The 18,503-nt window shown below is 33.0% G+C and overlaps 1 protein-coding gene across 2 annotated transcripts in view; it reads right to left on the bottom strand.

The window, feature by feature from the left end:
- LOC149483232 (transducin beta-like protein 2) overlaps positions 1 to 18,503 on the bottom strand; it is a 96,582-nt gene that overhangs the window by 77,470 nt on the left and 609 nt on the right. For both annotated transcript variants that reach the window (XM_089702200.1, XM_089702199.1), the window contains exon 2: positions 12,592 to 12,786. In XM_089702200.1, coding sequence (XP_089558326.1) covers positions 12,592 to 12,786 — 195 coding nt within the window. The remainder of the gene's footprint in view (positions 1 to 12,591; positions 12,787 to 18,503) is intronic.

Here is an 18,503-nt window from a genome sequence, read left to right as displayed (position 1 = left end):
AAGAGGAAAAATCATAAAAAACATTGAAAAATGTACGCTTTATCTTATATTTAATATTATTCAATATTTACATATTTACTCAACCGGTTGTAATAATTTAGACGAGCCCCAAAATTAAAATATATTTGTAATTCCCAATACAAAGCAAATTATCATTTATCGTTGTATGTATATGCATAATAAATAATTATGTTTGATTTTATTAACGGTAAATCAATCTGGATATCATTCAGTAGCTTCCTTGGAAGCTAGTATAAATTATTTGAATTCCTTCGTAATTCATATGGAAGTATAAAAACCACGTTCACGTCTCCGAAATATGTACATATTTGCCAATATTTGACATATTATTGTGAACAGAGTGATAATAAAGTTATTAAAAGGAGTAAAAGTCTAAAATGTATCTAAACACATATCTATATCGGGATTTGTCACTTTCCAATACAAATTGACTAGAAAGTATGATACATATTATAGAAGAGAAAGGTTTCCGTAAACCTACGTTTAAAATTAAAAAAAATCAAGTACTATAAGTCAAAAGCGTACCTACATATACAAACTCCTTTCAATGCATAAGGATGGATCATATTAAGTTCTTTTTGTACTATCAATGTACTATTGACGCATCGTCAGCCAACTTTTTACAAAAAAAAAATATGACGCGTAAGCAAGGAAGGCAATAGAACTGGCAACTTAATTGTCAAAAAAGAAGACCATGAAACTGGCAACTTTGTCTCATTACAAAAGAAAAAAAACCACAGTCACCACGTACATACGTTATCAGAGATCTCACTGATAACGTTATCGCACTACCGTTAGTGATTACGCGCCGAGATTGCAACCAGTGATGTAAGGCTGAGTTGTATAATTTTACTTGAACCGCTCATTAAATGCTTATTAACTGAGAGTCGTAAATATATTAGATAATATTGCCTTAATTTAGCTTTGTAGAAACCCAGTTTATCATTTATAGCTTACTAGCTTTCCGCCCGCGGCTTCGCCCGCGTTTTCAAAGAAAAACCCGTTCCCATAGGATTTCCGGGATAAAACCTATCCTATGTCCTTTCTCGGGTATCAAAATATCTCTATACCAAATTTCATGCAAATTGGTTCAGTAGTTAAGGCGTGATTGAGTAACAGACAGACAGACAGAGTTACTTTCGCATTTATAATATAAAATATTAGTATGGATGACAAGTATACATTATACTTTGTCTTTGGAATTCCATGTTACTATTTTAATGTTTAAATGGATTTAAAACGTGGTCAGAAATTATCTTATTTACAACCTGACTGTTTACATGGATGATGTTAAAATAATAAGTATCTATAATTTTTATAATCCTAGTATAAACTGCTGTTATCAGTTTTGGTAAAACCGTGTTTAATTGTAACAGACGACCCAATTTCACCAATATTTTCTAAATCAGACATTTATTAATCGAGCTTCAAATTAAACATGTATTTTAACATCGTTGTCAACTCAACAGGTCCCAAGAAGGAAATCTAACAGCCGATTATCAAATCGACCATTAACTGAGCGACTCACGAATCATTCATTCGTATTTTAAACCGCCCGAAACAAAATGTCATAGTTGACAATGCCATAGTTTCGCACGTTGGGGCTATTTGTTCTAGTTGTATAATAACTGTCATGTTTGGTAATTCGACTAAATTGAAATGTTCTAACACAGTATACAATTTAATAATCATGTAGAAACTTTTACGTTTGCTGGTTTATATGTCAAACGATTTGGTCGTTACCATGGTTACAAATGTTTGATGTTATTTGGAGATTGTTTTGTTGTGATTTTTCTTGTGTTATTTTAATTTTATTTTGAGTTGAATAAATACAATAATGTTGAAGAAAAATTGCGGTTCAATTTCACTTGGTCGAAGGTAAACTGGATCTGGTTGAAATTACGAAAAAAAATTCGGAGTCCGAAGGAAAGTGCGAGAGATCTCATACTAGAAGAGCAATTAAAACAAGAAAAATAAAGACAAAGCAGCAAGATACATTTAAAGTAAATTAATAGTAAATTCTTGTTTGTAATAACCTAGTATCTAGTTGTTATAACCTATTTATTGAATGATGTTGATAGGTACAATCTAAGGGTACAATAAAAAAGTTTTATAAAAACACAAGTTTTATTTATTTAGGTAACATGAAAAATTACATATTTCTATAACAATGTCACATTTAAATTAAATTAGGATCATCATCATCGTCAGCCCATATACTTTCTCACTGCTGGGACATGGGATTGGTAGTGCTAACTTAAACTTAAACACGGTAAGGGATCAGGTCATTATCCACCACGCTATCTTATGATATGTCGGTTTCCTCACAATGTTTTTCACCACTGAGCCATCACTGCACTGCACTACAATAAGCAGTTGGTCTGTAGGTGAAACTGATAGATTCCTAAAACAGAATTTAAAATTAAGATAAGTACATTTCATAATCATGAGGAGGCCTGAGCCTTACCTGAGTAGTGGTGAAGTTTACATTTTAAGTACCTATATTGGTATTCAATACTAGATTTGACATGACTCACAGGATTATTATGGTTTAATTGAAAATAATACAGTATGTAGGAAGGAACCTTTTATGCACATAAATATAAATATTACCTCACGAGATAGTTTTACTTACCTACAGATCCGACGGCTATTCGAGTTTATCTTCAATTAATTGCAATACTTCCAAAACCGATTGTTTTGATAAACGAAATCTTGTACTAAAATCAACATCATCATATTCTTCGAAACAATGACGACGTCTTTATAAATTCTGGGCCGTCGCGGTCGCACTATATAATCCAAATTATACAAATCATCCAACACATCTTCATTTACAAAAATAAAATAGTATGCAGAGTCCATCTTGACAGCAAGAAAACTTCAAATCATTTTTTCTAATCGCTTGTTAAAAATTTAAAGAGCCTCTATGCCACGGGTTAAATATAATGCCGTGTTAAGGAAACTAATCCTCGATTAGGTCATGGTGGGACACTCCCTTACATTGATGTCCCGTTAAAAGAGTTAACAGCGTGTTAAACTAACTAACAGAGCTTGATGAAACTGGGCCTTATTAATCAGGCAATTATAACCAGACTATGAAACTATATATACCCGTAACACAAGTATTTTATACTTATCGCGGGCACCAGTCTCTCACAAATGTTAGTGTTAAGATATTATATAGATTAAGAATGTATATATATGTCACGGCTAAAGGTAGGTGAGAACATAAACTTAAGATTAGCCGGCTAAACTTAGGTTTATTTTCGACGAGGTGTTAATGTTAGTTTGTTCTATCTTTAGCCGGCTAAACTTAAGTGTAACCACAGGCCCGTGGCTAAAAATGTCGGGGTGGGTAGATTTGGTTAGCGCCGGGCCGGTGGAGGGCTTGAGGGGCCCGCACAGTGCCAGAAAACACTCGCCCTGTTCCTTACATGTATTATAGTAACCAAATCTACCCACCCCGACTCAGGGCAGAAAGCTGGTGGCTAGGTTAGGTTAGGTTAGAACTCTTAAGACCCGCACGAGCCGAGCGAGCGCAGCGAGCGTGCTGCGGCAGCAGCCGGCGAAGTGCCAGAAAACACTCGCCCTGTTCCTTACATGTATTATAGTAACCAAATCTACCCACCCCGACATTTTTAGCCACGGGCCTGCGGTTACACTTAAGTTTAGCCGGCTAAAGATAGAACAAACTAACATTAACACCTCGTCGAAAATAAACCTAAGTTTAGCCGGCTAATCTTAAGTTTATGTTCTCACCTACCTTTAGCCGTAACATATATATTATGCATTTGTGATGAGAAAAATAAATAAATTTAATTTAATTTAAATTTAATATATAGACTAAAAGAAAAACATAACCAAATATAATACTGTAGGTACTCGATATATATTTTTCACCCAACTATTTGCTCACTCAATTAAACATGAACGCACACATGAAAGTAACGATTCTTGGAAGCCGCAGTAGGGAAGTTATCAATTTAATGCACCATCTATTCTATGCATTTAACAATGCGGTGTGCAATTGTCTATAACGCACAAATATATAGATTTTCCACATAATAACAACTTATTTATACTTACTATTTAAATATTATAAACCCGAAGTGATTGTTAGAAGGCGCTTATCTCAGTAACAACTGGTCCGATTTGAAAAATTATTTCGGTGTTAATAGCTCATTTATCGAGCAATGCGGGTAAAACCGGGGTAAAGCTAGTGAGCCATAAATCGTAGTTAAAACTAACTAGACGACGCAAACATTTTCCTTTTAAATTGTAAAATGAACAGAGATTACTATTCATCCTTGTGTACGAATTTGTCACGGAAGAGATAACAAAAACTATATAATTAGGATAATATTCATATTTGTAGAGATTAATTGCGTGTGCTGTTTTTCAAGACTACGTGTTATTTTTGGAAGATATGTAGGTACCAATTTTTTTATTAAAAAAAATTTTTAATTATTTACGTTATGTCTGCTAAAATCATCATTCTTTAATTTTATGACAAAAACAATACAAAAAGCATTAAAGCGACATAACAAATACATTAGGTATGTACGTGCCAACTGCCAACCCAAGACTTTGTTATACATAAATTACTGGGCTCAAAGAGAACAATTATAGTTAAAAGCCCTCCTAGTAACCAATATAACGCTGACCTCACATGCTCCTAACTCGCAATGACAACAAATTGTAATAGCACACTTTCAACCTTAAAAGTGATTAGCACTCTTCAGAATAAGGTGGTGTCAAGTAGAAATCTGAATTTTGTAGCATTATAACATGGCTGTTGAATGAATTGAATATAGAAGTGAAAATATAAAGGACTCATTGTTCTGACAGTTGCCAATATATCGTAGGATTGGCTTAACTCAGTGCTACATATTATATGCAATACTTCCGATGTTTGATTGATAAGTGTGAACTTTTAAAGGACAACTTTTATGAAGGCGAAAGTTTGTATGGATGTTTGTTACTCTTTCACGTAAAAACTACTGAACCGATTACAATGAAATTTAGCACACATATAGAGGGTAACTTGGATTAACACATAGGATAGGTTTTATCCCGGAAATCCCACGGGAACGGGAACTATGCGGCTTAGAAAACGCGGGCGAAGCCGCGGGCGGAAATCTAGTCTGTAATAGTTACGGAATAATCGCCAGTGCACACTTAACGATTACACCCTGTATATCAGTGTGTTCAACACCACTATTCCCATACACAATCAAATACGTTCTAAGATTACAAGAAATCTAGCGCATGCGGCTGTAGCACCAAGATTCAAGACATTGCCTACGTCACAGTGCGTGACTATCGTACGACCTCACACACATAAGAACGACCCATTGTTCTCCCGCAAAAAGGTCCCATTTCAAGCCTAATCGCTATCCAATCAGTGCTTCGCAAAAGCCTCGACACCGTCACCGATTGGCCGACAAACCGAACAAGAAATATATTCAATACTATTAGCAATTGTAGCTGTATAACATGCGTAAAAACATGAATAGAAATGTAACAGTTATGAAACGAATGCATGTAACAAATCGAGATGGAGGAAATTGTAACTGGGTTTTTAGGATGCGGTAACAAGTGCGTGCGCAAGAGTTTTCTTTGTGTGTCTGATACTGCACGCAGTTTTTAAGATAACGCTGAACAAACTAGAACAAATCTTTTATCATACTATGCCAATTCCTGAATTATGAAACAAATGACTGAGTTTGTTTCCCTAATCTTTAAATCTAATAAATTAAAGCCGCTACCGTTTTAGGAAATTTCATGCAAGAAATCTATATATTCTCTAGGACAAAATTAAATGTTCTAAGTAAACGCCAAGTTTCATTGTAATGTATTGTGATAAGAACTGTATAAATGTATTAAAAAGATCTGAAAAATTAAACTTTCCGTGATAAATATTGCCATTACTTAATGATTTCGATGATTCAACATGAACAGAATAAATAAACATTACCTATATTCATACCCAAAACAATACAAGAATAAATTACAGAAATATACTATCTCATTATTGAACACTGAATCATTTCTACTTTTAATTTGTTCAGCTGAATTAAAGTTATGTCCTATTTAATGTAAACTGAGTAAAATTCCTAGGAATTATGAATGTATGTCTAGACGTATTAACCAAATGAGTAGGGGAAAAACAACTACAACACATCTGTTCATTATTAAACAATTAATATTGTATTACAATACAAGTGAGCAAGTTGCATCTCTTTTGAATTTAATGAATTACTACTTTTACTTTTTTGAATAAAAATGCATAAATAGAAATTATAGTACCTAGTGTTTTAGGCGAAAGTAAAAGTAAAGCCAACTATTACACCTTTGCTCAGGATTAAGTTGAAGTTCTCACGCAAGACAAATTAAATGGAAAATTTTTAAAATACCATCGTTTAGGCCATTCGTTCCGGAACGTCTAATAGATAAAACATCATAATTAAAATGAATGCGTAAATAATACAGAATTCTACAAAATATATTTAGTTAATGTAAATGTGCCCCCGTCCCAAATCGAGCTAAATCGATAGCTCATTGAACATTAAAAAAATAAAGATTAATACATATTTATAGAGAACTAGAGGTCCGCCCCGGCTTCGCCCGTGGTACATATTTCGCAATAAAAGGTAGCCTATGTCCTTTCTCGGGTATCAAAATATCTATATACCAAATTTCATGAAAATTGGTCCAGTAGTTTAGGCGTGATTGAGTAACAGACAGACAGACAGACAGAGTTACTTTCGCATTTATAATATTAGTATGGATCATAAAAAGTAATCAATTTAAAAACGAAATTAACTGGCGATGCGATCATCGAAAAATATGCCACTCAACATACGGGTTTCAATGCGAGGCCGTTTTTTAAACATAATTTTCAACAACAGCAATCACGAGTTGCTTCTAGTAAAGTCATGAGTGAACATTTCTAGAGCAGTTAGCGCATATAGTCATCATGAGCCTGTTATGTCGTCGTCATGTCGTCGAACTTTTGATTCTTCGACATGTCGGTTTCACGATGTTTTCCTTCAGAATACGGCTACACACATGTAATTAACTGTATCTAGACATCTAGGCACCTAGGTAAAGGCTAGGTATAAGAGTCACGACGTAAAGATATAATTTGACGACGCGGTTGGCGCAGTGGTAGCCAGTAGCCAGTAACTGCCTACTGAGCCGACGGTCCCGGGTTCGATCCCCGGTCAGGGCAAATATTTGTGTGATGAACTCAATTATTTGTTCTTGGGTCTGGGTGTTATTATCTATATATATGTATTTATTAAATATTATATTTATCGTCGCCTAGTACCCACAACACAAGCCTTAATTGAGCTTACTGTGGGACTAGGTCGATTTGTGTAATAATGTCCTATAATATTTATTTATTTATTTATTTATAGCTGATGACTCGTAACGGATGACCGTGACTACACCGTCCTCGTCGATCAACCGCACCGCTGAATACAACACGACAAATATCGATTTACATTGCATTTTTTTATAAGAAGCCTTGCTAAAGAAGCCGTTGAGTTTTAATTACCGCTTTTGTTCTATTTGTCAAGGTTCGGATGGGCGCGGTTTTAGTGTCAATGTTGATTTTCAACCGACTTCAAAAGAGGAGGTTTATCAGAACTTTCGACTGGAATACTGGATGAACCGATATGGAAGATTCTCTAATTATTATTTTAAAGCAAGTGCCGTCCGTTTAGTCCAAATTAAATTTAGTCTAATCCTGACGATTATAAGGACGGGTTGTTGCTATAAAATTAATTATCACAATGAAACCCACGTGTTATGAAAGTAATGAGTTAAGCGCTATATCGCTGTAGCATATCAGTAATTACAATTATCTCTCCCCTAAAGTGGAATTTCCTTCAATTACAAATATCTAGGGATAGTAACTATAGAAGTGACTAATACACGATATATTTATTATTTTATACGCTACCAGTTGACCCCGCAAACGTTGTTCAGTGTTCTAGGACATTATAATCCCCCAGAGATATGAAATACATAATTATATATTATATACCTTACGACCCATTCGCATACCTACCAAATAAAATGAATCCTTTCCGAAGAACCTTCTCGGTGGAGAAAGTCCTTAAAAATTTAAAATACAGATCCTGACTTTATTATAAAGGAAAATAATAGGGTAAAAGTAGTAGGGCAGGATAATTCGCGAAAGAATAATAATTGCATTACATACTATAGTGCATACTAAAAAGCTACTTCATTAAACCATTATCAGAAAAACCTAGCATTTCTTATTGGAAGGAAAAACTGGCCTTCCTTTGAAGGTTTGAATTGTGATTTAACGGTACAAAAATACGTATATTTATTTTATCAAAAATTATTCGGTTGTTCACCCAAACCTGCAACCGGTACCACGCTGTCAACGGACCAAGAAATTTAAATAAATTTTATTGCTTTAAATCCATATTAATCGATGATTCAATATATTGAGATCACTTATCATTGTTAGCGCCTACTGTGCTGTCTATTTTTGTATTACATAAAATAGACTAGATTTTTTTTTTTAATTAAATAAGGTTGCTAATTAAAAGAGCACCTTATACAAATTACAATCTAGCCTACAAGACTAATAAGTAATTTTATGTTAACCTAAATTTCTAATAACTTATTCTAAGAGAGTGTCCATTGTCACTTGCTTAGTGTCTGTTAAGGGGAAGTAAGTCACTTTGCTCGTGTGCTTAAATAGATTAGATAATAGATAAATCAAATATTTGAATTCAATAACAACTAATTAGTAATTACTTTACAAGCGTACATAAATTAAGTTTTTTTACTCCTTCATCAATGCAATTTCGATACAAATATAATCAAACGTCACCCACAAGAATCCGGAACGAATGAGCCGATACAAAATCGCAAAAACAATACGAGTATGTTAATGAATCGTAAATGTTAATGACATACAGCAGGCCGCGGTCGACGTCGTCCTAGTTAGTCACCAGGGCAGACGTTTCGGCAAGGTGACTGACCCCGCGACCATACCGCTCGATTCTACGTCACTTTTTGCAAATAGATTAAGAATACGAAGCTATGTGTATCTGATTGTGATTAGATCTGTCTCACTTCTTATCTCGGAGAAATTTGAATACTGCGTTCAATGCACCATTTCTATAGGCCTTTTCGACCGGATAGCGTAAATACAAACGAATAATTCCAAATAATAATAATATATGTACATATTTAATATTACGAAATCCGTCTAATTCTTACGTAGATTGTTTACCCGAGTGGTTTAGCCAAGGTCAACGAACTCAGGGGTCTTAAGTTCGATCGCCAATAGAGATTAATATAAAAAAGGTCTCGGTCTGGCAGAGTACAGACGGCTGACCAATGACCACCTTTTACCGTATGAAATCCATAGAACAGATGTGCATGCAGCTGCTTCATGCCCTATAAGGTACTGACTTTTTACTATTACGTGCGAATGAAAAATACTTGGAATTTTTAATATATAATCCTTAGTTATATCACAAAACCCAAAAAAGTATTAGTGTCATCTCAATTCAATTATTATTATTGTAGGTCTACGCAGCCTAGAAAAAACGATTCATAAATAAGTAGTAACAAGATAAAAAGTAAAACAACTAAAACCCAACTACGACAAAAACGACGCTGAAAAAGTATAAAACAAAAGTTAAATTGATGAACTAATAAAGAAGCTATGAACGAAAAGATGTGAATTATATGCAATCAGCCCATGAATACAGGTAAAGTCACAAGCAAATGCTAGTAATATATATATATTCAAAATGTGCAAGTAAAAAGCTTTCAAATGATACCAAACACGGCATATTTATCTTAACTTTATTTTTTACTCTGTATGTTTTGTCCGCTAGAGGGCGCCACATTAGATTTTGTGAAACCCCATATAGCCTATAACCAGCGGACAATTAAGACGCTTCTAATGATATGTCATTTGTCGAATTCTGATAAGTAGTTTAGAAGTTACGAGGGAACAGATGAACATACATACATACATACATACATACATACATACATACATATATACATACATACATACATACATACATAGCCTGTCAAAATCATAACCCTCCTTTTGCTTTGCCGTAGTCGGGTAAAAATATGTTTTTACGCGCACATAGATAAAATCTAATTAATAAATCCGCTATAAAATAAATAGTTTCCCAAATAGTAATAAACGATTATATGTATGTATTTCGAAAGATTGTGATTTTGCACATTGCCATTTCATGGAAGGAAACAACTATAAAAAATAAATTTTCAATGACTTTTATATTAAAATCCATTCAGTTTAACTGCGAAAGGTTCGTTTATTAATACAGTAAAATTACATTCAATCATTTGCATGTCTCTCAAATACGCGAAATATCATATATTGTTTAAAAATTATGCTAAAGTGTTACATTGATCATCATCTCTAATTAAATGTTAGTAATATCATCGCTTTTATAGGACATATAAAAAAAATATATCTGTCTATTCTATAATACCTATAGCACGGTAAATTGTAAATAGAGACGTCCTATAGCCTAGACTCTAGTCTACACCTATTATCTAAGCCAAGATGGTACATTCCAAGACAGGACTATTGAGTTCACGGAACAACGGTAAATACTTACTCATTAAGCTTAATGTATACGATTTGTATAGACTGATTTGAATGATCGTCGATACTCCATACATTCCGAATAATTTACGAAACACATTAATTAATCTTCTTCACGCGAGATCAATAAACGATAAAATTACCTTTGTATAATTAATTGTCTCAACCAAATCGATCCAATATAACACGTTATTAATTTCCTCAGCTAATTAAAAGAAACAATTAATATTTTAGCTTTTATTTGCCATACCATCTTCACTTAATACCCAAAGAAAAAAAATCGAAATAAATCTTTTAGGTTCGTGTAATTATAAATCGTTAATTATTCACGATTGTATTCAATTTCATAAGCAGAAAACAATACTGCAAATGGATAATGAGAAATATCATTCATTATGAATAATTTCGAAAGGAAATCCCATAGCATTATAAATCGTTTAGATATTCATGGGATTCGCTTTTATAACCTATACCCAGACGAAAATTAGTCACGCTGATAAGGAAGGTAGGCATATCCGATCGAATCAGTGGAACATGTTTAATTCATAGACAATTGTATTATTTTGCCAATCGTTATTCAGTCAAAAAGACATGTATAGCATTATTGTCTTTGATGTAGGTCATTATCACGCATTCAATATGGGTTTTATGCGACTTTCATTAAAATAAATATTCAAAAATGAATTATTATAATTAGTGTAAATATTATAGCTACTTCGCATAAACAGAATAATAAATAGGTGTGTATTGTTCGTATATAGCAGTCAAGTTCGATGACTTGTTAATTAACAAAATGACATTGAAAACTGTTACATTACACCACCTTTATTAGCGAAAATAATTAATAATTTAGCTCCATAATAAAGTGTAAAACATATGCAATTAATATCAGGCAAATTATTTTTATCTCATACCTCAAAGTTACAGAAAAATAATTAGTTATTACTTATTATTCATGCTGTCTTATTCATACCATAACAGTGGTCAGTGATAACGTGTGTTGAATTTTAATAAAAAACACGTCTAGGTTTTCTGTAGTCATACAGAAATCAAAAAAATATATGCTATTATTTAAATTAATGTTCTATAAGTTTCCACAAGAGTAACTAGCCTTCAGATGGCTTCGACCGACGGACCTCCAAATTACACATAACAGTAGCCAAATTGGACAAAAAATACGAGGTCTCAGCGCGCTGGGCTCGCCGTCCAAGCTTCGTGCAATTAATAGACAATTCACGTAATATTTTTCCTTTAACAATGTAGGAAATAGTTACATCGCTCAAATCAAATAGTCTAGTATTTGCACGAAATATTATCAAACTACATGTTGACAGACTGTATTTGGAGTTATTTAGCGCAGCAGTGGTCGCTCGTTATTATGATCTCTCGGATATTAAACAAAACGTCATATTGCGTAATGACCAATTAGTTTTGTTTAGCAACATTTTGTTGAACATCCGAGGAGCTACAACGTTGTTACGAATGTATAACGGTAGAGGTTTAATAACCAGCGCTGGGAAGTAAACGGAGATGAACAGCATTCAAGCGCATCGCGGCGACCGCGACGGGAAATCATCGAACGTTACATAATAGTCTGCGATTATTCCGGATACGAATCATTGAAAAACGATTCGACTTCCCAACTCCAGTTGCTATGTGCACAAGCGTAACGATAGCGTGCTAACTGTTAGAACAATAGCTTATAGTATATTAAGCACATTTCGCCACACAATGGTCCCGTTATGTGATAATATTATCATGTTTTAATTGCGCGCAATTTGTAGCCTCAATGATTGCCGACATCGGTCTTAAACCGCAACGCGGAAGTGATAACGTGATAGCGATGTCACAACAACGGAGACCATTGTTTGGCGTTTTCGTCAATGACTTATGACCCGCCACCTCGGGTGGATGCTTACCATCACATGTAGCAGCCATGAACTTCCCGTTCGCAGAGAAGTCCACCATGAGCACGTTCCCCGGGTGCCCCTTGAGATTCTTCATGAGCCACGGATGCGAGAAATCCGTCTTCGGTTTCCATGCAGCGCGCTTCTTATTTTTACCGCTCGGACGCGTTTCGTTCGACGCATTTTCTGCGGGAGCGACTGGATCTGCTGTAATCGTAAAATTTAATTTCAGCGAGGCTATGTAAATATTTCATTAAATGAAAATTTGAAAGATTCCCTCATAAAGAGCGATTGCTATTGATTAAGTAGATTCACATCTTCATCTCGCAAGGGCGTAAATATCATGCAATCCAAAATATGTAGTAAAATCACGTCCTACGTGATTTACATAACTTATGAAGAACAAAGGTTGACATGCGTAATGTTTTTATGGTTGTACGTGTGCGATAATAATTATATTTCTAAAGACGTAACTCATTCAGTGTCTTCGCGATAACGCAGACATAATTATACGTAATTTTAACAGAGATATAAGGGCTTAGTGGAAATTTGGATTCAGGAAAACGAATTTATCGCATTTCGTGACTTATCATTTTGATTCGAAGCGTTTTGTTACGTGTTTCGGCTAATAATTATGGAATCTTTTGGTTTTAGTTTTGTAGGAAGAATTAGCGATGAAATATTTTATTTTACACTATACCATAACGTAAATATATAATTTGCTTTATGAGCCATTCAAAGATAGAATATATTAAACAATAAAAAATATTAATTTACCTGAACAATGTTATCTTATAGAAAATGCGACGAAAAAAATGCTAAAGACCAAATAAATATTTCAATTACGTAAATGAACGTATTACATTGTATATAAGCTAATAAAAATAATAAACAAAAATTTGTATAATGTTTTGATAAATTTAACAAAAACACTGTGCCTATCCACTTAAATTCAGTCACATACATAATAAATCTATTTATTATTATAATCACAAGTAGATGTAAAAAAATATAATGTTGTAAATTGTAATTATACTCATAATAATAAGTACCTATCCCTTTAAGGGCGCGTATAAAGTCAAATCACCAATCAACTTTTAGTTGATACGTGTAGTATTCAAGACCAAATATAAAAAATAAAATATATGTAAAACTTGATGATATTTTCGATTATATTGTCAGATCAAAAACATAAAATATTGAAATTGACTCGATAGAAAAAATTCACGAAGTTACCTCTAAATTTCACACTTTTACGTTTTTTACTGGACATGGTAATACTTATTATGATTTTTTTTTCATAAACAATTATATTAAAACATTTGCAAGATATTTGTCAGAGCATTTTGTGTAATTACTTTTAGTTTTGGTTTAATCACGATAAAACACTTTTGGCGCTTACTATATTTTTAATTACGCAAGAAATCATCTTCCATCGCACGTTCCGGGAGCTAAAAACATAATTCTATTTCATACATCAGACGCTATCGCTCCGTTGAGACGAGTAGACCACGCTAAAATTGCTGCGCCGTGTTTTATAATTACGCCGAATATTGATTTGTTGAAAATGGTAAACAACAAAATGAAAAGACTTAAGAAACGAGAACTAAAGAAGATTCAAATTGAAAAGATAACTAAATGTCGAAGGTAATAATGTATATAATGTATAATATAATAGTATTGTTATAATATTAATAAATAATAATTATAATATAAAAAGATAAGTCTTGATTTACCTATTTGAGAAAGTTTAGTTTCTGTAAAATAATTTCCGCGGGCTGAGTATTGACGCGATAGCAGCAGCAACTATAGATAGGTAAATAAAATTCATAGTGGTACCTAATTCTTACAGTCGCGGTGCAATCAATCAAGTCAAGAAAGATTTATATTATTATTATTACTATAGGCAGATCCTATGTTCGCTCCAGTAAATAATAATATAAATAATATGTAAACCGGTTGTGAATAGTACATATATATATTATATTTACAATCTGTATTTAGATAATCATACATAACATCAGTCTATACATAGGTATAACAAATTCGTACGAAAGTCAAAACTGACTTACATTGAATAGGTATTTTTTTATAATATACATATGTATATGTATATATCATGGTATATATATAATATATTCATAATCTGTATTACATAGTAATATGTAGTACATATCTATACATAAATATAGTTTTTAGAATTTTTGTATGTCTGTCTGTATGTATGTCTGGGCTCTAATTTTGGTGCAGATATAGCTTGAGACCTGAGAAAGGTCATAGGATGAGTTTTATCCCGTAAATAAAAAAAACTGTCTGTGTTTGTCTGTTTGTTTGTACACGCTAATCTCCGGAACTACTGGACGGATTTGAATGAAAGTTATTTTGTTGTGTAGGTACTATTATATTATCCGGGAAATATAAAATAATAATTTATTTTGAAAACTCAAACACCTGATGCAGAACCGCAACAGACCACCTAAACTATAGATTCATTTGAGAAAGTTTATCCAGGCGAGTTTGGATATTATTATTTGTGTAAATTCTGTAAATTCGTTTCCGCGAGTTGAGTATTCATGCGACGATATTTATAGATACCTACATTCATAGTGGGTACCTACAATTTACAAAGACACTTTTTATACTTAGTTATGTAGGTACCTAATTCCTACGGTCGCCTTGCAAATGCAATCAATCAAATTGACCCTGTTTGAAAGTAATTTACTAATTTCACAGAACAATTTTAAATTTGGAAAATGTGGACCCTCACTCTCAACCTGTGTCTACTGACTATTGCCACGCAGAAAAAAATACTCCAGAAAGGTACCTGCTAAAGTTACCAGCTCTCGATAAAATAATACGTAAATTTCGAAGAACTTTGTAATATTTTATAAAGGATAATTTTTATTTTTATTTTTAGAATAATTGCTGAGTCGAAAAATGTCGTACAATCTAATAGTCCATTGAATAAAAAGTTCTAGAGTGCGTGAGTTAGTAACGTAAGATGTTTCTTCGGAAACATGTCAAGAGTCCCTAGGTAATAAACATACTAAAACCCCGGGCCACTAGGAGGAGCCCCGGAGTGGGGGGAGGGGGAAAATGGGTCCATTTTTTCATTTTTCGCTTAAATCTCAAAAACGGTACATGTTAGAGAAAAACTTTCAAGGAAAAGTTGAAAGGCCATAAAATTATCTACAAGTTGTACCTGAATCATTTTTTCCTATATCCTACCGCTTCTGAGTTATACGCAGTAAAACATGATTTTGGCTCAAACAATTTCCACATCAATCGATCAAAAAATATTTCTTTCTTCCAAAAAACTCAAAAGTGTAACTTGTGACCGGTACTGATAGATTGCTCTTAATTAGGTCTATAATTGGTAAAATAAACACATTCCTCCATGGAAGCCTTTAGGAGGAATCGATTGTCAAAATATTATATTAGGGCAGTTTGAGTTACTGAACTTGATCTTTTTATTTTTTTCTTCCAAAAAATTCATAAGTGCAACTTGTGACCGGTACAGATAGATTGCTCATAATTGGGTCTATCATTGATAAAAATACCAGATTCCACCATGGAGGCCTTTAGGAGGTATTGAATTTTATTAGGGTAGTTACGATACATGAACTTTTTAACTAACTACCCTAATAAAATTCAATTCCCCGTAAACGCCTCCATGGTGGAATCTGGTATTTTTATCAATGATAGACCTAATTATGAGCAATCTATCTGTACCGGTCACAAGTTGCACTTTTGAGCTTTTTGGAAGAAAAAAAATAAAAAGTTCATGTATCGTAACTACCCTGATAAAATTCAATTCCCCGTAAACGCCTCCGTGGTGGAATCTGGTATTTTTAGCAATGATAGACCTAATTATGAGCAATCTATCTGTACCGGTCACAAGTTGCACTTTTGAGTTTTTTGGAAGAAAAAAATAAAAAGATCAAGTTCAGTAACTCAAACTGCCCTAATATAATATTTTGACAATCGATTCCTCCTAAAGGCTTCCATGGAGGAATGTGTTTATTTTACCAATTATAGACCTAATTAAGAGCAATCTATCAGTACTGGTCACAAGTTGCACATTTGAGTTTTTTGGAAGAAAGAAATATTTTTTGATCGATTGATGTTGAAATTGTTTGAGCCAAAATCATGTTTTACTGCGTATAACTCAGAAACGGTAGGATATAGGAAAAAATGATTCAGGTACAACTTGTAGATAATTTTATGGCCTTTCAATTTTTCCTTGAAAGTTTTTCTCTAACATGTACCGTTTTTGAGATTTAAGCGAAAAATGAAAAAATGGACCCATTTCCGCCCTCCCCCCACTCCGGGGCTCCTCCCAGTGGCCCGGGGTTTTAGTATGTTTATTACCTAGGGACTCTTGACATGTTTCCGAAGAAACATCTTACGTTACTAACTCACGCACTCTAGACCCCCCTTGGAGGGACTCATTCAATGGACTATAACCAAATTAATCAAAATAAAGTTCTGGAGGAATGTGTGTCGTCGACTGCGTATGTTTATTTAAAAATAGTATCTATACTCGCTATTTCGACAGACTTTTTTTACGGATTCGTGCTCTATACTGTTTCCCTAATATTGTTTTTTTTTTATATATTACATACAGACAGTTTTTTTATTGTTTTATAATATGTATAGATTATCATTAATAATTAAGTATAAACAAATAATAATAAAAAGACATATTACATAATTTGTGATGATTTCAACTTCACTGTTTTATACAATTATTTTAGACAACATACCTACTAACTACCGAAAATACGCGTTGAACGAGCGAAGAATATTGTGTATAATTTAGCGTGCGATGAACTTTACGTACGTTGGATGAGCCGGGTGTATGAGGGTATTGTGAGGGCGCGCGGCATGGCGCGTAATGGGCGAGGCTTAATCGTAGAATTATCTGGCTTTATACGCCCTCTTAATACAAAACTTGCTTAGTTTGAGACAAGATGGTGTTGTGTGGAATGTGTAACATACTTATTTATAGAAATGAGCAGAGCCGATTCATGAGATTTCTTATTTGTGAGTCACACTCAACATAGTAAGAATTTATATGTGCCTATTTCATATTTGCCTATTCCTAATACTATTGAGTAACCTTATGAAACAATAAATTTAATTAAAAAAAATATGTTTGTGTATTTGATAAAAATAATAAATGTCTTTCATTAACCACTTCAATAAAAAATATAAAAAATACAATAAAACATTATGGAAACAAAAATAAACACAATACATAATGTGCCATCTCATGAATATAGAGTTGAGTAGGTCAGGGCTGTGATAAGTAGTAAAAATTATTGTAAACAAGTTATTTCAGGCGAATCTTCATACATAATAATTATAGTCCACATTCCAACTAATATCACCTAATTTTATAAAAAACTTTAATATTTATGAAAAATAATAAAAATATAATCTTGAAAATTCTAACATGTTATAATAATGTACAACTTGTGTCAACTTTAAAATAGTATTACATAGTTGATAGGTAGTTGATACTAAAATTATAATATGATATAACTAATTGATTAAAAGATAAGTAAATGTTACAAGTTAATGGACATAAATTATAGATTTTCTCTCTTATGTAAAGTTATAACATAATCTAATTTGCACAAATTGCTTTAATATTATGTGAAGAAATGTGGAGAAAAAATTGTTAATTTTATACCTATATGATTATAATTATGAAGAAAATAAATATAATAAAATATCAGCAATAAAGTGGTCATATTATAAATATAAAAGGTATAATAATGCACAATAAAATCAGTTGTATAAAATCCCAGTGATAAGATAAAATTATTTTAGGAAATGCAGATGCCAAACAGGAAATGCTTCCGATTTCCGAAATGTACTAGTGGCTTGAGTGAACAAAACTACAATGTAAGAAATGT

Source organism: Colias philodice, chromosome 13 (assembly GCF_061535455.1).
Source record: "Colias philodice isolate Cphi_HAF_F1 chromosome 13, ilColPhil1 Martin Lab GWU primary, whole genome shotgun sequence".
In the NCBI taxonomy this organism is placed as follows: domain Eukaryota; kingdom Metazoa; phylum Arthropoda; class Insecta; order Lepidoptera; family Pieridae; genus Colias; species Colias philodice.
This window is presented reverse-complemented; position numbering and strand designations above follow the sequence as displayed.